Raw genomic sequence first — 24,285 nt, 5'->3', positions numbered from 1 at the left:
GTATGTCTCTGAAAAGCATTTTCAACTGTCTCAGAATCTCTACAAAATCAGTTTATATTATACTATGATAATAATATCTGTTAATAATCCCTGAACATTTACAGAATCTCTTAAATAATCATGAAGTTAGACGACAAGGTTTCCTAGATAATGGTTTGAAGCAGGCATGTCATAGTCTGTCATCTTTGCTTATTTCTAAGTTAGACAACCATAGTGCTAGCAGGTCACTCTGCAGTCTCTGATGTATCTGTCCATGTCACAAAGGTAAAAGAAAGTGGCTTATATGTATGGTAATGAAGTCCAGAAAAGCAGCAATGTGCTTTTTGCAACACATAAAATTCACATCATATTATACCCCAGCACTAAAAGAGAGGGTCTTTGTCAACTCTTTTACCTACTGTCAGATTTAGTAACGGGAAGGAAGGCTGTTTTCCAGTCTCTTTCATTTGGAAAAAAAAAAAAAAGAGGGTGGGAGGAGGGTGCGGAGAAGCAACTCCTCACTCCTCTTCTTAGAAGAGAATTAGAGAGGATCTGCATGTCAACTCCTATCTCTATAGGATAGGAGCACCTATATAACTACATGAAATACATAGGAACACCTATAGGAGTGTGTGTGAATATATATATAGGATAGGAGCATCTATATATGAAGCCTGCGGTGACACAGGTAAGAGGCGAGTTTTTTGTTTGTTTGTTCTGGTTCATGGGTATCAGGACCACATGGATGGCCTGAGGACCACCAGTGAGAATTTTTCACGTCCTGGAAAGCACTAGAACAATCTGCACATGGATAACAAAGTCCTAAGAGCAGGCCCACAGGTCATGTTTGAGAAGAGATGCTGCTTGATAACCAGATAGCCAGGAGGTTACAGGCACAAACTAATAGGGGAGAGGGGGAGAGGGGGAGAGAGATGTCACAGTAAATCCCAAAATATCTGCCTGAGATGAGATCTTCATGTCTAGCACATGGAAAGATTAGCTCATATAACATCACATGCAACTAAGAGGAACTAGAGAGAAGGTGTACAAATATTTACAAACACTGTAGCTAAAGACTCTGAATTTTTCACCTAAAAGTAGTGAGGGAATGAGCACTATGTAAAGACTGTGTGTCAACCTGCATAGGTACAAACCTATCTACATTGATCATGCCCATGACTGGACATGAACCTGCTCTGAAAGTTCAGGAATTGTGCTAAGCCCAAGGAAGTACTCCTTGCTTCTCAAAATAACTGGGCTTTTTAACTTTTGATCAGAGCTGGATAATCTCCTGTGAGCTTAAAGAGGCAGGATGACCTCATCAGCATGGAGAGGTGGCAAAGTTTTTCCTTCACACCTTTGCAGTCTCCCAACAAATCTTAAAATAAATAAATGAACGAATAAAAGATGGAGCAGCATCTTCTGGTATGCCAGAGCCACAATCTCCAGGGAGAAGGTATTGAGAGAAAGGCGATAACAACCATTTAAGGCCCAAACCAGTTCAATTTCTCCTTTACAATTCCACTATCGATGGGAATTTCAGCCTACTACATTACTGGAAGTTGCATAACAAACTAGAGAACAGCTCTCAAACCACACTGAGAGAAAAAGTGATAATGGGCAGATACAGATTTTGAGTACCACCAGAAGGTACAGAGGAAGTAAAAGATTCAAAAGCCTCTCTTCCAGCCTCACAGCCAGCTGTGAAATAAAGTTCTTTCCACTAATTTTCTTCTTTCCTCTTGTCTTCATTTTTTTCTGGACAGGAGGCTGGGAGGAAAGAGCAGATAATTAGAAAACCATGCATGAGGTAGGACTCAAGAAGAAAGGTGGAAGAGGAGTGCATGGGCTAATGGCTTAATTGAAAGCTCTTTTGCTTCTTTACATCAGGGTATCCAGAGAAACAGCTTGTAGTGAAGCAATTCTTCAGTAGACCAGGATGAGAGGTACAACAACTCAGATTTCTTGGTAATTATCTAAAGGTTTCAAAATTTTTCACTCTTCACCACTCCAAAACCAGTAAACTCTATTTTATACGCCTAGAAGCAGGGAAAGGACAGTCCAAACTACTTGCAGTATCTGCTTTACAAGAGGACTTACAGCTGTAGGCCTAGCATAGCAATTTGGGGGCAGGAAAGGGTAAGGTAGAAGGGGAAGAAGGAGAGAGTGAGAGAGACACCAGGGAGGAGGAGACAACAGCAGGGCCATGCCAGCCTAGTTTGGTTTATTTTTCCAGTATGTCAAGAACGCAGGTCAGTAACAGCTTAGAGCTGCCTCCTCAGATGGAGCTCCTGTGTAAAAGGTAGCAAACTTCCCTGTGGCTTGGAATGTGTGGTAAGTCACAGGTACGTACTGGGGTAACACCTCTACAGGCAGGAGAAAAGTTTATCACCATTTATGTGAGCAGCTCTTTACAATAGCATTTTCAAGTTGGTATTTTCACATTAACTGATCTTTGTTATGGAAAGCTGAGAGGCAATAATGTTGCCTATGTTAACCTGTTACATGTTCCCAAATGTTAAAAAGACCTACTTAAATATTACAGTCTTGCTAATTTTTATCAGCTGTGTATCTATGCCCTTTACTAACTTCACTTGCCTCTTCCTCACTGCTGTTATCCTCTTTTTCTTTTTCATCCTCTTCCTCTTCTTCAGCTTCACTGCTGGAGCTGTCTTCTTTCAATTCTGTTTTCCAGTTACTAGGAACAGTTCTGTTTTTACGGAATTCAAGGGCTTGGTCAAAAGCTGTAAAAGGACCAGCATTTGTTAGCACTGCAGGGAGTATCAATTTGACCAAATGTTTTAATCAAAAAAAGTAGTCGGGGAGAGGGGGGAGGCAGGGGAGAAGGAGGAAAGACTGCTAATTAACAATTCCACCCCCAAATTCCAAGAACCTCAACAACAGCCCCATGTTGTCCATCCTTATTTGTCTTGCCCAGCCAAACTGGCCTAGTGTCTTCTGCACATCAAATTATTCAGAGCTATTATTAGGACTATTACCATGTTAGTGCCTATAGACAGAAATAAGGATCTTCTGTGTTAGGGCATATATGAAAATTTAATTGAGAGAACCCCTATTCCAACACATTTGCACTGTGGTTTACATATATTGAACAGGGAGGAGAAGGAGGAAGAAATAAGCACAAGCTAATTCCAAGAGTTTGATCACACAAACTTAAACTTTCAAATGGATCCACAATTCCAGTTTCTTCAGAGTGTATAAGGGCAACTTAATTATAACTATTAGGGGTACTCTGGTGAGAATAACTCTATGAAGGTCTAATGCAAAAGGCCAAATACTAAATAACCTATAAAGCCAGTGTGCGTTGATAATATCCTTGTTTGGCATGTCTAAAACAAGTGCAGTAGATAGAGTGGGGCATTTTTGTTTAGGTTTTTTTTGGTTTGGGGGTTTTTATTGTTGTTGGGGGGGATGTTCTGTTTTGGGGTTTTTTTTAAAAGTTCCTCTAGATTTTTGGAAGTGTTTTCCTTCAACATATTATGCTACAGGAAAAGATCTTGTGTTTTAGCATTTTTAAGACGTGAACCTATCTACCATAAATTTGGTCCAATTTACGTAACGAAGTAAATACATACACATGTATTTTCTCACAGAAAGTTATTTTTACCTTGTTTTAACAAAGCATCAGGCTTTGGTGAAGTTTCACTGATCTCCCGAACATCTTTTCTTGGCACAGAAATGCTAGATAATTTAGAAAGTGTTAAAAAAAAAATTAAAATATTTTAAAGCTAAATCAACAGTATACACAGAGCTATCACTAAGACTATAACACACTTACTAAACATACAGAAGAAGCATATGAGGTATATCTTGACAGTTCTATAGTGTTAGTCTGGTATGGTATCAGTCAGTTAGTGGATTAAAAACAAAAATTCTATATGAATTTGGTTAGACCATTCATATGCATTCAGTGCATATTAAAGAAAGCATTCTTCTTCCACTAACAGATAGTTTCTGGAATCTCCCAAATATATATTGCTTAACAAAAACCTCATGTTAATTTAGCAAGTAACTACTCACCCACAAACAACAAAACCCTACCTTGCTCTACTGTGGCTATATCTAAGGAAGCAAATCTGAACTGCAGCTTTTTGGGGTGGAGGGGTATGTGTTTGTGTGCACACATGCTTATGTGTGTTTCTCCAGTGACGTACATTGATGCCTGAATAACTACCAAATGGTAAAGCGATAGCCTAGACTTAGTAAGTAATTAAACCACAATGAAACTGTTAAATATTTCTATATCCTTTCTGCAAAAGCATTGTTAAATTGAACCAAGCACAATAAATAGCTGCAACTTTTTTTAAAAAAAACCTAAAACCTAGAAAAAATAATTCTGTTGTCACCCATCAACCCTGTCCCTGACCAACATGAGTTTAAGAACACAAAGTTCCTTATTCTGTTGCAAATACCATACAGTCTGGTTTTCTATGTTTCGTCTTTCCTACTTTGAGTAGTATTACAGCTCTTTTCAAAGAACATGATAATATGTAGTTGTAGTCTAGACTGAGATAAACAATGGGACTTACTACCTAAAAACAAAAGAGAATTTCTGTGTGTGCATGTGGTGTACATGCATGCATACACATACCCCCACCCACCCCTTTCTGTAGCTCGATAAGCTTACGGCCACATCTCTGAAAAGCAGTGCTCTATTCCAACCAGAGCAAGAAAGAGTCTCAGGCCATTGTCAAAGTCACGAAATACTGCTTTGTTTGCCACCATTGTAACAATCAAATTAAAACTAAGACAGATAGGTTTATGCATCCCATTATTAATAATGACAAAGTTCAAGACTAATTTCATCACAATGTAGGATGTTAACAGTTTTCTAAACATTAGAAAAATCTTGGCAGAAACTTACTGAGCTTATTGAGGTTATTAATACTTTACCCAATGCATCTCATACTACAATTCACTTGACTGGTAGAGATTTTATTCAATTATCAACCTCTACTTTCCTACTCACAATTTGCCATCCTTGAAAGAGCGAACAAGAATATTGTCTTTTTTCACTGCGATATCATCACTACAATCTGGACAAACCACCTGCAAAGATATTACAAATGCAAAGTTTAGAGAGAAAAAGGAAAAACAAGAGAGTAATAGTATATATGTATGTTTCTCAAAAACCTTTGGGGCTCATTTCTCTTTAGCAACACTGACATGAGAACAACTGAGATCCCTCAAAATGCAGGAGTGATCACCTCCTGAAACTACTGAATGCAGGAGTTCATGCTCACTTCCTGGAGGGAACTGACAGCTGCTGCCAGAGACATAAGTAGGAATAGCATTCTGACAGAAGTTAAGTCCCTGTCATGCCACTATAGCTTATTCTATTCCTCATCCTAAAAGGACAGAACTTCCACCAAGTGCTGCCACCCGAGTTAGAAACCTCTTCTGAAAAACTTCCAGGAATTGCAAGGATGTAATCACACACAGTTTCAAAAACAAAGGCATACAGGACTTATGAAATGCAATTTTATAATGGAGGATTCATAAGTTATCTACCTAGGAGAAAAGAGTGCCTCAAGTACAAGTATTATGATAGGTTCTTTAATTTGAGAAGTAGACTAATCAAGTCTAGCACTAAGACAACATACTAATTATTTGTTGCAATTTAAATGCTAGTCGCTAATCAAAAAAGCTTCAGGAATTTAATAAAAAATGCATATTGGATTTCCAGAGATACAGAACAGAAAAGCAACCTTCCCCATCACTCATCTCTCTTCTCTCAAAATGTGTGTAGTTCCCTGAAATTTAAGCAAATTCTGGCTGCTAAGAAACCCCAAGGAGCAGCAAATGACTGCAGCCCTAATTTAGCCCTGGTAAATACCTCTTCTCTCTTACACCAACCGCTTTCAGTCCCACTTTTTCCACCAAGCACACAAAGATACTGCATGACAAAAGGTTTTTTTCCTCCTTACATAGATCACCAGCCATATAGCATTTTAGAAGGTAAAGTCAAAAGCTCCAACTGATTTGGAAGCGGAGTTGCGTATCACAGAGCATAGGCTAAATATGCTTCTCAAGAAAAACAAAACTTAACAGCCTAAGTCTCCAAATTCAATACATTCTACAGTATCCAAAGAAATTACTTTACAAACTACAACTTACTAATTGAAAGGCAGTTTGAGATATAGTTTGCAACAGTATTTTAATATCAAGGGAAAAGACAGTGATTATGATCCCCCATTTGAAACAGACAGGTACAATCTCCTAGCTCTCTAAAAATGGAGAAAGGCCCATCTGGCTTTAGCTATTGGTTTTCTACAAGCATCAAGATCTCTGTAATCAGAAATCCATTCAGAGATTGGAAAACAGCTTACCACAACCTCATCTAGTGCCTTCACATCAAGCAACATCACCTCAATTTTGCTTGAAACAAGTTTTCCCGATTTCCTTGCAAAACAAACTCTACTGCAGTCATAGAGAATGAGAGAGATGATCCTATGTAAACTCTATTTCCTGAAAATGCTGCAAGCAGATTTTCTCACTGCACCTTCCAAAAGCATTTAAGTACACATTAAAACTAAGCAATGCTATAAGGCTTACTAAATCACACCCTGACATAAGGAGCAACTGTCAGGCCTTTTTACAGTTACAATTATGCACTGTTGTAACCAACCCCCCCCCCCCAAAAAAAAACACAATAAAACACCCCCAGAAAAAACCCATGCATGCAGTCTTAAAACAAGGCAGTCAATCACTGGGTCCTCAGAATAATTTTTATCAAATTTAGACCTCTACAGATTTATATTTATAAGTGACAGGCTATCTGGTTATAGGACTGATATTCAAAGCAATGAGTTTCCACTACTAATCTTAACTGTTACTTGCTATAAAGGTTTAGACTAATCCCTGAACTTCTTTTCACATAATAAACTTGCACAATGTCCTCTGTGCTTATACACAAAGCACATCTGTACACAATACCATTAATAATAAAGTAATTCTGGGATACGTATTCTTCAGCACATTAAACCTGAATTTTCATTTCATTATTCACGTAATTACAATTAGCATAATACAAAGTTAAAGCAAAATTTATCAGTAATAAGATAAAATTACTTTGTTGATACAGTAGAGGTAACCTGCTTACAAGCTAAAAAGAATGGAGAGGCACAGCTACAGGGGAGGGGATTAAAAAAAAAAAAAAAAAAAAAAAAAAAAAGGGCAGCTATTTGTGGCATAGATCTACTCTTTGGCAAAACCCTTCAGGTTAAATGCAATATGATGTTTATTTGCAGAGCTATAAACCTGATTACTAAAATAACAGTTAATCTAGGATAAGCTATTTCAGAGTTAACGAGCTCCACCCTTGAACTTTATCCCCCTACTGCTTCTCATTCATTGCAGGAAGCTTTCCACGAAGAATGAGCTATACCAATCTCCAAATGAAAGCCAAAGAAGTAACAGCGTTTATCTTTAGTATACCTTGGGAACATAAGCAACAATTCAGTTAAACTTTAAGGTCTGACCCGCAGCTATCCCGTGTAGCACTACATTAGTCACATGCAAGCCCAATACCTACCAGAGAGGCTGCCATGGAAACTGCTGTCATGTGCATGACTAGAAGGGCTAACCCAACACGGACATAAAACAGCTCAAGCCAGTCTAACTGACCACTTTTCAGAGTGCAAATGTGAGGTAGGCCATATTGCATTGATCTTGATGGCAGCTTTCAGTAAAGAAACAGCTCGATTTTCTTGTCTATTACTGAAAACCTCTGTTAAAGCTATCTGTCATTAACTTGAAGTCTCCTTGTGTATTCTGCACTCTCCCTTGTTGTAAAAAGACTTCAATGACCCATTCTCTCCCACCAACTTTTCCAAAAGAAGTCCTGCTAGAAAGCCTCTGGACTACATTACAAGACACAGGAGGTGACAAGTAGAAAGTTGCAACTGAGAACTACTGCACACACCAAGAAGAGTTAAATGTTACTGCATGGCATCTTTTCAAGAAGTAGAGCACAGATCTTCCTGAAACTAGATAAACATTTAAAGCTTTCATTGCTAGGGAGAAATCATTCAAATATTTACAATTAATAATAAAATAAAATAAAAATTAAAAAGCATGGTACTAGAAGGTACCACATATGGAAATACATTCATTTCAAAATATATCAGTCAGTCTATATGCAATCCTTAGACTAACAGTGATACTTTATTAGACGTTTATTTGTAAAAAAGTGTCTTTAAAACAGAATAAAGGAAGATAGCAAATATTTGTACTAAAAGACTACAATGTTGTTTTAAAGGAAATCGATTGGCAATTCTCCACTACCTCCCATAGCAACAAAGAAAAAACATTTTATTTTATTATCACATGTGTTTATATTGAACCTAGAAAAGTAATATCTACGTAATCACTAAACCTCCCCTCTCTTTCCACTTCTTTGTATTTTCTTCCTTGATAAAACTTGAAAGCTCAGAAAAACAACATGCAATAGCCTAGGAAAAAAGCCCTGAAATTTTAGTTCAATAGCACTAAACACACTGTGGAACTAGAATTAGGTCAATAAGCTCTGGCTGTTTGGAAAAACTAAAGCCATGTTAGCAATCACTTTTGTAAACAAACATATTTACATATGTAATATATCCTTAGACTATTATGGTACATGTCCAATTTGAAGAAACATGTTAAGTTCTAATAAAAATACAGATTAATCCATCAAAAATATATTAAAAAAAAAAACAACCCAAAACAACCCCAAAACCACCTTTCTTTGATGCCTAGAAAAAAAATGAAACTTTACAAAATTAAAATAAAGATGAAACTCTTACCAAAGCTGGAAACCACAGAGCTTTCTTTTTATCCACACTGAAGCAGTCCACACACACAACTTTTCCTAATAACTCGTCACTTTGTTTCCTGTCATCTTCATCTTCATCGCTGGAAGAGGATGAAGATTCTTCTTCAGGACTAAACAACAGAAAAAGACTTAAAACTCAACTATTCAAAACTTGCCTATTATAATTACAGGAGAGCCAATGCTCATTGTCAAAGAGGCATAAATAATAGTGACTTGAATAGCCTGTTAAGTGTTTTAGGATAGAGATGAATAGAAGTATTCATAAGGATATTGTAGTAACAACTCAAACATTACAAACTCAGAAAGGCGCACCTACGTGTAATACATGCAAAAATCAAACAAAACATCACCATGCATCCATATGGAGGAATAGAAATGCAGTCAGGACATTAAAAATGAGAATTCTGCCCTAGTGAAGCACTGTTCAAAAATACTATTGCAGTTGTCATTTTGGACCAACATTAAGCTAAACAGTTTTGTCTTTCGTCTTAATCTCTCTATGCTTTTACTTTAACAGCCATACAGAATAAAAAGCTATTTTGAGAGAGGACAAATATCTGAAGAAGAAACATCAGCTATGAAGATGGATAACAAAGAGAAAAAGAAGTCTATTTATCCTGAAACAGATCTTTAAAGATGTGCAGTGAAGCATTTCAATGACTGTTTCAATTTCACATTGAATGAAGTGTTAGAATGTAAGTAGATGGGCAAAGGTGCAAATATATTTTGATTAAAAAAAGGTTCTGGCTCATTGTTTCGACTGTTCCAGTACAAAGTTGCACCTGGTTTTAACCATATGGGGAGTCTAAATGTATAAAACTACTCCAACTAAAATTACGTGCAACTGATTAAAAAAAGAAAAAAAAAAAATCAGCCCTCCTGGCTCTCTCTATTTTATTTACTAGTCACTTTGAAGGTTAATTCTCAGAAAATACACAGCATGTTCAATGAGCACAGCAAGCACAATTTTAAAAGCTATCTTCCATTTTTCACATAAATACTTTTGAGTACAGAGTTCGATATTAACAGAAGACTCAAAGTTAGCACTTGTGTAACAAGACTGATTTACAGTCTAAGGTGAATTTCCATGTTTCATTTCCCCACCCTAATTTTATGTCATCATTTGCAGTGCTGATAAAGCATTGGGGTTTCTTCCTCCAACATTTGTTCTTAAAGCAGTGATTTCTTTTAAAGTACAGTATGAAAGTCTTTCAGGCTGCTTTCTGGGGTTTGAGAATCTCTTGTGGCAAGAGAAAGAAGTCAAGGACTAGAGAGAAAGCCAGGACTATTTTAGAGCGATTGCAACCTAGCTCAGTTATACCAGTACCTGTGCAATTTGTGTTTTTACACAGTTCAATCAGTATTAATCATAAGATAAAGATAAGCGTGTTGTTTCTGCCGCAATAATGTCCTGTACAGTTAGGGAAACAGAGGAGAGAGACAACAACCCAGTCACAGACACCAACGATGGTGCAATCACATTTTCTGTGGTACATGCCAGCTTTTCCCCTCTTTTTCCTTCAATACATCACAAATTAGTAACTCAATAATCAAGTAAATTTATAGTACCTCTACATATAAAGGGTAATATTTATTTCAAGCTATCAAAGAGACAGAGCATGAAAAGGTAACCCCAACCACTACCACCTCAAAACTTAAAAAAACAAAACAAAACACAAAAAGACCTCCCCACCCACAAACAACAAACAACAGCCACTAGAGTATTAACACTAGTTTTTCAAGATCACAACTACCAAGAATTTTGGTACCTAGGAAATCAAGGCACTACTCTTGAACTTTGTTTTTCTAACAAACACTTTGCTGCAAACCACAATACTGTTCACCTACTTCTAAAAGCCCTTCAGAGACCTTGTAGTGAGAAACTAAAGGTCTACATGAGGATTCTAGTACCTTCTACAACAACTTCATATCAGCTGGACAAAGACTGCATTGTAATGGTCTTAGCTGAGTCCAACACATTTTTAATACTAATATTCTACTACAGAGAAGCTTCTGAATATAGCTTAACAACGCCTTTCCACTTGGTATGCCACTTTCTTTTTTCACTTAAATAACAAAAACAAGGAAAACCCACTTGCCTACACCCAGTACTATTTTAAATACTGATTACATGAAGACTTGTTGTAATTCTTGCATGCAACAATACACATAAAACTGACTTTCAGTCTGAGTGCTAAACAACACTTTTCATATAGCTTCCTGGTTTTTGAATAAGAGAAGCCTGACCATACAATTAATAAAATGCCACAAACACTGACAGCTTCACAATTATATACAGACAGCACAGATATAAAGATGTTAAACTTACATATGATTGGATCTCCTTCCTCTGTTTGTTTTCTTTCCTATGACAGGAGTCCCAAAGTGTTCAGGATTTGTGAGCGGAAGCTGATCTAATGTCTGTTGAAATTAAAAAAAAATACATATACATAAACATACAAAAAACCTGGCATAAGTTACTCTCCAAACTCTAAGTTTGTATAATCTGGTTAAAGTAATTTTTGTCAATAGAGAGACTTTCTCATTACAAAAGTAATACAGAAGTACAGCAGACACGTCACTGCTTTAATTTCAAAGAGTAACATGTTTTGGTTTGGGGAGAGGGAGGGGGGGGATTTCAACACTTTCTCCCCACCTCTGAATAATTATCTTTTGTCCAATACACACAGACAATTCTTCCCAGAAGACCTGCCTTTGGACCATTCAAACACAGAGAATTAAGTATCAGGTATTCTGCTGACCTGGGATACTCCATCTCTGCAGGATGAATTTTCTGCCTGTCCTATCATCAGACTAAACACCCAGTCATCTACGTATAAATGAACAAAGGTCCCCTATGAAATGAAACTGCAAGATAACTCAGTAGCAGCAAACAAGTTAATTGTATTTTTGTTAATAATTCATAATTTGATATGGGAGAGAAAAATTCTAAAACAATTTAAAAGATGTGCTATATTGATAATTGAGAGGGTACTAATTGATGCTGTATTACCATCAAAGCAAAAGAAAGGGAGAGAAAAAATGAACTTTCTCTGTTCTCTGTTCAGGGAGAATGCTAAAGCATCAACAGAAGGACTTCATGGATATGCAGTATCTTCTTTCCCTAAGAATGTTGTTATCTGTTTAAATGATAACCATTCCAGATTTGAAGGCTCCTGGCACACAAGAGTTTTTTGTATATGCACTTTTTCTTGTTCTTTGAAAGAAGGCATAAAGCTTTCCAAAGTAAACATGGTCCTCCAAATTACACTTCTGAGTCATGTATGAATTTTTAAATGTGAAACACTAACAAGAATCTCAAAAGTATTCTGTGTCAGACAGAACTGAACATAGAGACAATAAAATTGGCTTTTTAAATCTTAAAGTAGACGCATGATTACTTCTGAGTGTCGTGGACACCCCAAAAGATCCCACACACTTGGGATGTCAGAGATGAAGCTAAAGCAACATCAAAACAATACAATCTTGTGGTACTGGTCTAATTACAAAGAGAAACTGGAGATGCAATTTTCCCTGCTGAGTAGCTATGCAATCATGAGGTAATTATTAGAAATGCACAACATGTGTTTCATTGAGGGTTGGTGACAATGGAATTGCGTATCGGTGACTTTTGGCAAGACATCAAAAGCTAAGACAATAAGAATGATAAAATAAAAAGTAGGAGTCACCTGAATGTTAAGGTTTCTTTGAATCTGACAAAATAATCTGAAATTACTCTCATTTAGCCAAACTGGTTGCAAAGTAATATATATATCGACTAATATTTTCAACCTGCTTACTCTAAAGTAATGCTCCTGAAACCATATTAAAATCATATTTTGGAAGAGAAGTAATCTAATTTTCAGGAGTGCTGATCATTAATAACAAAGAGTTAATCAAAGAAACACAATCTTTAAAATTATGGCATTTATATCTGAATCCAGATTTAGGCATCTAATTAGGCCCTCTTTACATGTGTTCAAACCTGACTGGGGATTCTAGAAGGCACCTGTACCTTCACAAAGAACGCAGTGAACAGGCAACAAGCTCAGCTGGCTACAATAATAAAGCATATTTATGTAGAGCAAAAACCCCCATCTTCAGTAGCTTTCCAATAGGCTAACATGTTTACATAAATCTGCGCATCAGTCCACATTGTTTCACATAGTAAGAAGGAACAACCCTTATTCTGAAATTTTAACTATTTGAAATTTGCTACAAATGTTTGCATATTTTAATATGCAAGTCACCTTTAAGACATGAACAAGCTCCAATATACTGATAACTGTCTTCAAATTAACAGGTAACAGCAACTTACAATTTGCCTTTTAAAAGGAAAGTACCAATCTTTCAAGTTTATCAGATATTACAAATTAGACTTGATCATCTGCCTAAAATCCAGCAGAACTTAATTCTGTCCAAAGATGTACATTAATTCTTTCATGTACCATGTTTTGATTTTTTTGCAACTAATACTTACAGATTTTTTTTTATATAAAGCAAAGTAGTGGTGTGATTGCCATTTTTTGTGTGATCTACAATCTGTGAAGCACTAATAATAAAAAAAATTAAAAATATGAAATGCAGATTTTGTTTCTGAACTTACAAGTTTGGTGAAATTTAACTGTATTTCTTGATTTAAAAAAAAAAGAACAAGCCAGACTCTGTAGACTGTATTTTACATAATCCCCATTTTTAGTAGCATGGATGTACATAACATACTGAAGACTGAGGTACTAAAAATACCACTTTTAAATTTTTCTAAATAAAAGGTTGTCGTATAAAAATTCTTCAATTACCTCACTTTCAGCAAAATGTCTTTCTCCTTTTAAACACAGGGAAGAGCGTCTAAGAGTCTTCTCATCACCATCGTCAAATACTGTAACCAGGTAAGAAGTAAGGCAAGAAAAAAAAAAGATTATTTTTTTTTTAAATCAGGATATCAGTAAGTGATTGATTTAGGTGTCAGAAAGAATAAGATATACATTCCTGTAGACAGTCCTTACAACAAAGCTGTACCTGGATACTGCTGCATATCCAGTAAAGCATTTGCACAGATGGACCAAATACATAAGCTGCTGTCTCACCGTAGCTACTCCATGCTTGCATATATTAAATGTTATCTTAAATAATCAATAGTTGAGCAGACAATTCATGGATCAGGACAGAAAATTAAAAATCAATGCAAGGTAGAACTGAAAAACTATTCTTCAAACTTTTTCAATTTTTACAGAACTTCATTACATAACCAGAACTCCTACAATATTCAATTAGAAGCTATGCTTACTATGAAGAAACATAAATGGATGTTTTGAGAAAAAAGTTACAGTTTAATGTTATATGGAAGTTCAACATCTTCCTCTACTAACTTCATTCAACTATGCTATAAAACAACAATCATATCAGTCTAAGGAAGATAATCATCAAAGTGCAGACAGTCATCAAAACCAGCTGTAGAGAGAGAACCGTGGAGCTCCTGGTTTCTAGACTTTCTGCTACCTCAGCTATCACTAGGTCAACTGGAAATAAGTTCATAATACAGTTTGCTTCAACTACATACTTCAGCCCTTTGAATCCTGAAATGTGCTGCCCACATTCAAGGTGGGATCTTCAGAAGCTGATAAACTGGTCATATAAAAAGAAAGCTTTTGTGGAGTCTTCTACAGGTACTTAACAGACAAATACTTGGTGATAACTTTTAATTCTTGGGCTATGCTTGCACTGTTCAGTGAGACAAGAACTGACCTCCTCTCCGTCCCCAACTGTGATAACAATTCTATTCTTGTCCCCACACTGCAGTGACCTTGAAGACTTTTGGGGGCACAAGAAACAACCCCAACATTAGATTAAACTATTACATTAAAAGGTAAAAGTTTCAGCAATTTCTTAACATGTCTCTTTCACCATCATTCAAATCTCCTCTTCTGTCCATCCACAGTACTGCTGAGCCTGATTCTGTCAGTCTCCTTAGAATTGTGGCAGAAAACTAAAAATATGTAAACACTTCCACAAACAAGAGTCAAAATAAGAGTTTTAGGAGAATGGCTGTCAACCAGCAAAAGATGCCTGGCAAGATTAAAGAGATTAATGTTCAGCCATGTCTGGCTTTCAGATAGTGGGTGCTATACTCATTTCAACATTTACTAATTTAAGTAAAAATATACAAAAAGCAACAAGGTCCATCAAAATTCTTGACTAGTATTTATTTGATAGGAAAGTAACTTCTAACTAGTTCTGAGAATTTTTCACCCCTATATAAAATTCAGTACTGTTGATAAACAAACTTTCACTTGTAACTACCATTCCCCAGTCTGTGTTTTATACTACAGTAACTTTTTGAGTACTGTTTAGTGATAAAATATCAGTTATAGATTCAGATCTGTCACTTCAAAATTTGTTGGAAAGCATCAAGGGCAAGAAGTGCACAAGAAAACTCAGATTTGGAGCTGCGTCTCAAATGGTCAACGCATAATTAAGCCCCCCCTTGGTTAAGTGAAGTAGAAGGCAGCAGGTTCCTAATTCAATTCATGTTAATTAACATAACAGTCTCCTTACATAATGACAGATTAAAAAAAAAAAAAAATAATCTATCCACTTCAAGGGATAAACTGACTACAAGAGAGGTAAACCTATTCAGAGCTAGGTAGGTAGCTGCATTATGTATCCTATGTGGTAATCTGCTTGTGGCCTCTTCCCTGCCAGAAGGATTCTTAATCTTGTTCCATAACATGAATACGTTCAAAGGAAAAGCTTCACCTCCCTAAAAGACTTGTGTGGCCAGCAGAGCAGATATGGCTGTAATGCTTATGACATTCTAATCTAATGGAACATCCTCAAAACAATCTACTGAGCAGACATACAGGAGTGTAATGCATTTAAAAACATCTATGCTGAAACTGCAAGGAAAAAGAAAAAAAAGAAGCAATTTCCTGCAAATAAAACCACTTTGAATTCTGAGAAAAAGCAATGTAATAACAAAAAAGTGCAGAAGGGGATAAGACTACTTCTGAACATGCATAATTCTGCATTTTTAGTAAAGCAAACAATCCTATGGGGTTTTTTTTTCCTCCTAGTAAACACAGAGTTAAGAATATCCCTTAAACTTTCTAAAGACGCATTTATATGAATGATGAAACAGTATCTAGTTACCAGGATTGGGATACCTTGAGCTTTCTGAAGAACTTTTACAGGCAAATAAACTAAGGACACTTCATGTATTTATGTAACTGCTATATTAATTTTAAAAGGCTATACCAGTTGTATTTTAATTCAACTTAGTTCCTATCTTCCTTTGGTAGGAAAGTAGTAGCACAAAAAAAGACATATAAACAAACTGATGTACAACTTCTAATGAATATAAGACAGACAAGGATGCTCTTAAAGCAACCTTGCCCATACTTTTTTAAAAGAGTTCTCAAGCAGCCCAAAAATGGTTATTCCTCTAAATTGTACATGGTGCTGCTGCAGTGGCATAAGTCTTAAGTAACAACTTCTGGAAAGGTACTACTTCAGATCTGTCTGTTCCATCACAAAGTTTTTCACTAAACCATAGTAATTTTATTCACAAAATCATTAACAATGCAAGTAATTAGAAACTTCCCAACAAGTGCTAGGACAACATTAGATAACTGCTGGTTAAGAGGTGTGCTAATTCTGATATCTGGTAAATGGCAGCTATCTCTTGAAGTAGGACTTTCACTCAGATCTGCAAAGTCATCAGCGTCTGTAAAGATAATTTCAGTCTCATTCCACTCACCCTCGTGACAAAGATTATTCTAATCATCTGCTGCTAAAGTCACTTCTCTCTCAAAGTGCATTACACAGCCAGCAGCTGTGCTACTTTTACTGATTTTGCAAGGTCAACATGCTTTTGTCTGCTTTTATCTACAAACTATTGTTTTCAGTCTCAACTCTTACATCTCCTCTTCCTATTTCTCAAGTTCAGGATTTTTGAGAGATATCTACTTTGATTTACACATTGCAACTCCATGACACCTATCTTCAAAATTTAATCCACATAGACTCCTACCTTACTCTTCTTGCTGAACTGCTAACCTCATGCTTTCTCAGAAGCATAAACATACACATACAACATAGTTCTAACACCAGCTATATCACTTGTTCTTAAAAGCTCTCATATCTGATCCACTTCTATACTAACTACCAAAACACTACCTATAAAGTTCATCTTGTCTTTATACCTCATGTTTCACCCCATCCTAACCTGGTCTCTCCTTTACTCCTACATTCTACTTCTCCAACAAGAAAACAGGTATTTTTTTCTGCAACACTTATCTAGAAGGTCTTATCTACACTTACAGCTCTATTCCTTTCTAAAAGGACTGTGACTAGGAAAAGTTAGTCTTTCCCTAGTTGTTCAACATCACTTCACCAATAACAACCCTTAGTAACTCAAACCAACCAAGTCTTGCTAATGTTCTTTCAAGACCTGGTCTTCATCTTCCCACGTCCCAGTTATCTGCCAAGGAGAGGAATATGTAGTTTCTCAATACACTTTGTGTAGTACCTTTAAGACTACCAGCGCACAGATGGAATATACATTCTTCTACAGTTGACCAGTTTTCCCCAAGACACATTGATCTACTGGTACACAGCATCAAAAAGTAAACCCATGTATATAAAACCTTTAAAAAAAAAATACTTAAAGGGAAAAAAAAAAGCTGTATTTGCTTGTGGGCATGTGGATACATCATCTAAGGTCTGAAATATCACATTAGAAAATAGGGAAAATGAACAGGAGAAGACTTAATTAAAAACAAGCTGTGTCTGTTTTTACAGCAGCTGTTATCAGGGCAAAGTCTGAGAGTAGGGAAAAATAAGTATTGCAACTTCTGTTTTACAAGCACTTCTTTCCCTTTTTTAAGGAAGTAGCATACTTTGCTTCAGAATATTTAACAACAGTATATTAAATATCTAAGAAGTAGTTACCAATAATAGAGCAATTCACTAGGTCTTTATTTGGGGTCCCAGTTCCACATTGTGAAGAGTACAGTTGCTTACAAAACCCCAAAATAAGAAGTTCAGTTTTGGCGGGGTTTTTACAAAAACTTTGAATACCTAAGCATCTCCAAAAATCTCTCTCACTGTGCTTAAGACATGTCCAGGTCACAAGCTTATTTTTAAGTCATGAGTATTATTCAAAGACATAACTATTTCTCTTACCTACAGTGTACCAACTTGCATCTGTTAATTTGTTGATAACTGCTTCCTGGTATGTTCCATCTGGATTCTTCACTTCCACAACAGTTCCTACCTAAAATACAAAAGCCACTTAGCACTGGAAAGCTTCCAAAACAGGCAATGAAGTTAACACTTTTGTATTTAGCAGAGTTAATTTCTAACCTGTTTCTATGTTAAATATACCATATAAATATACCATACTTTTCCAGCTTCACTTGAATCCCTTGTATCACTTGTAACCCTTAAAACGTCTGTCTTTCTTTCCTCTAAAATCAGCCAACTAACCGAGCTGATTATTTCCTGCCAGCAGGTGGGGAACAAGAACCAATGTCAGTGATGTCATTCTCTTGTGTAAGAGCTTGCCCATCAAATCCTCCAGCTGAGTTTTCCAAAGCAAGGGTGACTAAAAATCAGAGCCAGCCAAACTTCTTAGCTTTAAGGCCAAAAAGAACAAAGAGGCTTGCATCAGCCTGTATGCTGCATCACCTTTAACTACAAAGGAAAAAGTTAACATGAAGAGTATACTAACTCTAGCTTTGCAGCATTACCTTTTATGCTTCGTGATCCCGTCTGGCCTGCGTAGTAAATTGAACCTTCCACTTTCACCCCATACTGCATATACACATTTATGTCAAATACTGAAAAAGAATGCTTTTCAAAGTGTTCGCAAAATATAAAACAAATTTATTACCTTTAAGGGACCCTTTATGTGGTCATCCTGCACTTCCACTGTTGAAGAATCATGTCTAAAAGTTACCTAAAAAATATAATTCAACTGACAATCACTTGATACAATTGAGCAGCATAAGCACATGCATTCTCTTATTCTCATTTTACTATTAGTCACCATAATCATTCCACTTGCTGAAAACTGTGTTTCATTTATATATTTTAGGAATACAAGGAGACAATTTCTCAGTTGTCAAAACTTCTAAAATATTGTTTATCTTTCAGAACAGAAGCATTACCTCTAAAGGAAGTGACAAACAACAGTTTGCCAACAGTGTTTCATGGCTCAAAACTATCTCTGCAGTTCTCTTAATGATTTGAATTGTACTGCTCTAGCACCACACCAAGAAAGGAGAAAGTTTCAAGAGTTCTGAGCATAAATAATTTTAAGAAACATTTATATTTCAATGCTCTGGAATAAAACATTTTTAACACCTATATCTAACCCCATAATCACTGGGTTTTTTTGCTTTTGCTGATTAAAGTGCATTTTCCTCACTCACAGTTGAAAGACTCACAAAAAAGTACAGGACACTGCTGTCAACTAAACAAAATGAAAAACCCAAAGAGCCTTTCAGTTAGTGTCAGCCTAGCCTACACAGCTAGTTAACAGCTGCTAGTCAACTGGAAGTAAACATACCGATGGCTAACTTTTCAGTCTTTCAAAACTGGAATAAGTAAATCCTGTAAGTATTTCCAAGGTATTTTCCCATGTCATTGGCTGTGTCTAATCCTACACATGCTATCTTCAGAAAAAAAATGTTCTAGAAATTCAAACTTATGATTAAGATATCTGTATCAGATGCTACAGATATTCACCATTCATTTCACTCAAAATTAACTTGGTCACACTGAAAGTCACAGGATCCTCCTATCAATTACACCTGAAGTTTTATTTCCACTGTGATTTTAAAATTCAGGGAAACAGAAAATGCTGGCATTACATTTTATTTACATTTTATTAACATACACAAATTATGTTCTGATGTTCACCAGCTTGGTGGAAGTATATGATGTTTTATTTAGTATGCACAATAAGTTAAGAATGTAACATGAGATTCAGCCATGTAATAGTAACTCTCAACTAAAGTAATCCTACATTAAATCCAAGGACTTAGTTCATGAGTGTACCCAAGGTTATGTTCTCTCTATTGCTGAGTTTCTCCATAGCACACACCAATACCAAAATTTCCTTCAGAACAACAGCGTCCTCTAACACCAATTCTCCTATTTAGCCTCCTCAGGAAGAGAGTTTAAGGAGTTTTGTAAACCTTGAAAGGAGCAAACAGCTGAGGACAGCACTTACAACTAGGACTAAGGAGAGCCTACCTTGACTGGCTGATTAGAAAACAAATGCACTAAAATGCTTTACTGCCTTCCAAGTGCTACTTCATGAAATAGTCACCTTGTCCATCTTCTGTTAAAACCACAGCAATACATACTGTTGTGAAAGTATGTTCTTTTTAGAGCTGTATCATCCCACCTACTGATGGGTAAATACCTTCTGCCCACCAGACAGACAAAAACACACTTTGTAACCTGAAAGCCAGACAAAGGATTCAGACTAGCAATTAATTAAGCAAAGTATACTTCTGAACTTCAGCCTGACAGATACAGATATTTATTCCTCTCTTTTGGGGGATTTATCTAGAAATCAAAAGTTCAGTTCAGATGCAAAGTAATCTGAAACCTGTGGTCACTATTGGCTCATATGAAATATCCAGTATATCAACTCTGATTTAGAGACATCTGGTTTTATTTACTTTCTGTAATTATCTTAAATGTATTTTACAGCAAAAAGGAACTCTATCCAAAACCATGAGCCAGCCACTATGATGAAAGGTAAACAAAGCAAATCACTATTGTGTATCCCAGAATGGTTTTTCTTTTTAAAGATGCCTTGGGGCTTTGACTCTTTTTGGGGAGAAGATTTTTGACACCAACACTTTTTTGCTTCTTGAGATATTCACATGTACTCAGAAAAAAAATTCCGGTTATTAACAGAAATACTCAAACTTCAAACTCAGTGTGACACCACTGGCCCTTCTTGAAGCTGAGAAAAGCAATGTCAGTATTTGTTATTGGGGGTTTTAATTCCCATAGTACTTGTCAGTGTGGATCCTTTCTGTCTCAGGCAAAAGATTAAGACATTCAGCACACCATCAACCTGGTTAGATTCAGCTGGAATTTCCCTTTTCTTCACCATCCTGAAAAGACAGTCCTGGTAGGCTCTATACAGCAGATGCTTCACTAGTTTCTGTTTAATAAAAACCTACACAGAAAACAGTTTCTTCTAAAACTTCTGTGGAAGGTGCCCAAATACAAGTGGGCGTGGATGATGGTGCTAATTGTTTTAGGAGACAGTCAAAATAAACTGGCTTATATACCTAAGAAAAGCTGTAACAGATCCTATGAAGATGAAGTGGACTACCACTCTTCTAACACTAAAAGTCTTCCCTTTAGTCAAATTTGTCCTGCCTTCAACACTTTTCACAAGTCCAGGCAAATCTTAAGTTTTACTGCTTTTCATGGCAAAGTGTGTAATGCAGTTACATTGTTAACGTAGAATCCCGTACTGTGTACAGAACCTGCCAAAGACTGCTAAACTGTGAAATACAGTACCTATTGATACTGAAATGATAAATACAGAGCACTTGCGTTATATTGAATAAAGTTATTAAATTATACTGGTGATAAAGAAGTTACTATGAAGGTATCCCTCCAACTAGTCTAGGAAGCAGAATTCAACAGAAGAAGAAAGCAGGTAAAAGGAGACGCAATTAAATGTATTTTACTTGCCTGAAAATGACATACTCCATATTGAAAAAATCTTGTCATTCTCCTTTCTCAACAGAGCATCTAGTTATAAAACTTAAATGAAAGCTTCAAACTAAAATTGATATTGTGAAGTTAACTAACTTTCCTTTTCCTGCAGTAGTTCTAGGAGATTAGGGCATAAAATACCTTGGGCCGGAAGAAACTGTTAAACAAGTGGAAAACAAATGCAGTAGATAAACTACGAAAATTCCAGATAAAGTACACCTGACAACAAGAATCTTGGTTGGAGCTAACACCGGGGGAAGTCTGCATGTGCCAGAAAGAGCTGAGAAGATTTTTAGAGAAAATCAATGGGTCACTGTTAAGTTTAGGAAATATACGTTCCTGGTGGAAGAAAGACAATGTAAACAAGTTACTGCACTCACACACAAAAAAAACCCTCCTCAACCACAAATCACATTACTCTACAAAGCAATGACAGTACTGGGGCTTAACTGCCCTAAGCTATACAGTAACAGTGAAGACGCACACACACGAACTTGAATCCACAGGGCTTTAGGCACAGCCTCCACAAACAACTTACAGTAAAAATTCTATCCCATTTCATTTCAAGATCCTTCTGCAAAACATTGCAGTGACCAAACTGCAAGTAATAAACCCATAAGAAAATATTTATCAACAAATAAGTGCAAGTGGCAATCTAAGAAGGTTGGCTGAAAGGCCTCTGAAGAGCTGAAAGGAGTTAAGACTTCACTGATCTAGGCCCAACAAAATTCCTGTACTTAAATACTGATACTTAACAGCTTAAATACCAATACCTAGTTGCTTAAACTCAATGGTGCTGTAAAGTACATACCAGCTGATGCTGTTAAGACTTATGACTAAAGAAATGAGAAGACCACATTAATTTGCTCTAAAGGCTTTTTAAAGATGTCAAGTTTAAGACTAACATCTTCTCATTACAGTTAACATTATTATTAAGTGACAACAGTCCTTCCCACCAAGGCTTTTGAAGATAGCCTGCTCTCTCCCTCATACATACTCGAGTCAAAAATTGGCCATAGCATGAGGGCAGATTCAAGCAATGCATGACAATTTATAATGGACGCTCTTCTGTTAACAGGTTAACACCACTCACAATTCACACATTTTCACTTATATTTACAGTAGATATAAGAAAAATATTCTGCCACTATAACTCTGTTGCAGAGCAACAATCTAATTTATTTTTTGTAAGTGCTTTTGATCCTTGCTCTGTTGTATTTCTGTATGAGGTTAAGAAGCAGAGCAGAAAAACAGGACCTGCTCCCAGATTAGAAGCTTTTAGGGCAACATTATCCAAACAGAAATATAAGGCCATTTTGCAGTGTAGACTTACTATAAGCCCAAACATTGTTCTCTTCATTTCTAGAAATGATACTTTAAATTTCCAAGGGATGTTAAAATGTATCTCTTGTATTCCCTCTCCACAATTTTTATTTGTACTGCATGCGGCTTATATTGATTCATTCAGTCATTAACTAGTCATCATACAGATTAGGTGAGATCCCCTGCTTGCTATTCTGTAGGACTCAATATGCCAAGTCTTTGTTGGAAGACAGCAGGGTTTCATCTTATTCCTGAAGCATTATCTAGTTGTCACTGCTAAATGGCAGTGACCTGTGCTCCTGAAGTAAAACAAACCACATTAAACCTACTTTGAGGAGTTTTAGCCGTTTTCTGATAACATTCTCCCATACATAAGCCTACATTTGTCATACTTTGATCAATTACTTTGAAGTCAGCCTATGGCATTGAAGGCCATAAACACTGGATGTAAGCAGATGACAAAGCAGTGAAAGAAATGGAATGTATTTAATTGTGTGGGGGTGGCGGGAACCCCTCCCAATAAAAATAAGTTTACTGTTATTTCAAAGACTGCACTGCCAGCCTCCAAGGAAAGGACAGCCTCTTAGATGTCTTGAGGCTATAAAGAAATTTCACATTGTGCTGTTTTGAACTTCAGTGATGGGATTTTTTTCCCCACAAAAAAGCGTTTGCAGGAAAACCACATACCTTGACTTTGACAAGTCTCTTTGCTGTCTTGATCTTGGCTTCACAGAAGGCTCCTCTATACTTCGCACTCACATCAGTGCCCACTGTTAGATAGGGAGGCTCATCAATGGCCTGGAACAGAAAGGAAAACAAATGGGTTTTGATTACTGGACACTGGCAATACAGCTGTCATGGTCTCGATAGCTCTTGTGGGCAAAGCATTACAAAACAGCCCAATAAAACTTAACTTGACATCTGTATCACAATGACTACCGTAAACTGATACCTCAGTTGTCTGCAACCACATACACCTCCATCCAACCTCTGCACCACCTGAAGACACAGCAGATGACCAGTTCTGCTGCAATGGTGAAGGCCAACCAAGTGTTCTACCTTCTCCTTTAGTTGCCTCAAGATTTGATGAGTCTCATGAAGACACTGGTGTTCCTTTTCCTCAAATAATTAAGGTTCATTTTTCATTAGTAAGCAGAACCACTCTGAAGAGACTTTGCTTTTTCACTTTTGAATAAAGTAAATTACATAGGTGGGGGCTCACCAGGAGAGCGGCCCAAGGGGCAGAGCACAGTAGGAGAGTAACAGTAAGATAAAGGTACAATGAAGGTGAAGGGCCCAGACAAAAGACAAGCTTCTGTAACAAGCAACAGAGGAACAGGTGACACCCAAACAGGGAAACACAAAACAGAAGAGGAGGGAAATACATATTTTGG

General features: G+C 36.6%; 1 protein-coding gene across 2 annotated transcripts in view; it reads right to left on the bottom strand.

The window, feature by feature from the left end:
* Nucleotides 1-24,285, bottom strand: part of ARID4B (AT-rich interaction domain 4B) — a 93,677-nt gene that overhangs the window by 37,957 nt on the left and 31,435 nt on the right. For both annotated transcript variants that reach the window (XM_049831538.1, XM_049831539.1), the window contains exons 3-11: nt 23,579-23,689; nt 18,708-18,773; nt 17,999-18,089; nt 13,615-13,694; nt 11,145-11,236; nt 8,787-8,925; nt 4,970-5,049; nt 3,608-3,681; nt 2,578-2,723 (exon numbers count right to left, since the gene is read on the bottom strand). In XM_049831538.1, the coding sequence (XP_049687495.1) occupies nt 2,578-2,723; nt 3,608-3,681; nt 4,970-5,049; nt 8,787-8,925; nt 11,145-11,236; nt 13,615-13,694; nt 17,999-18,089; nt 18,708-18,773; nt 23,579-23,689 (879 nt within the window). The remainder of the gene's footprint in view (nt 1-2,577; nt 2,724-3,607; nt 3,682-4,969; nt 5,050-8,786; nt 8,926-11,144; nt 11,237-13,614; nt 13,695-17,998; nt 18,090-18,707; nt 18,774-23,578; nt 23,690-24,285) is intronic.

The sequence above is a fragment of the Accipiter gentilis genome, chromosome 28, assembly GCF_929443795.1.
Source record: "Accipiter gentilis chromosome 28, bAccGen1.1, whole genome shotgun sequence".
In the NCBI taxonomy this organism is placed as follows: domain Eukaryota; kingdom Metazoa; phylum Chordata; class Aves; order Accipitriformes; family Accipitridae; genus Astur; species Astur gentilis.
The sequence above is the reverse complement of the archived record's forward strand: the minus strand, read 5'-3'. Positions and strand labels throughout refer to the sequence as shown.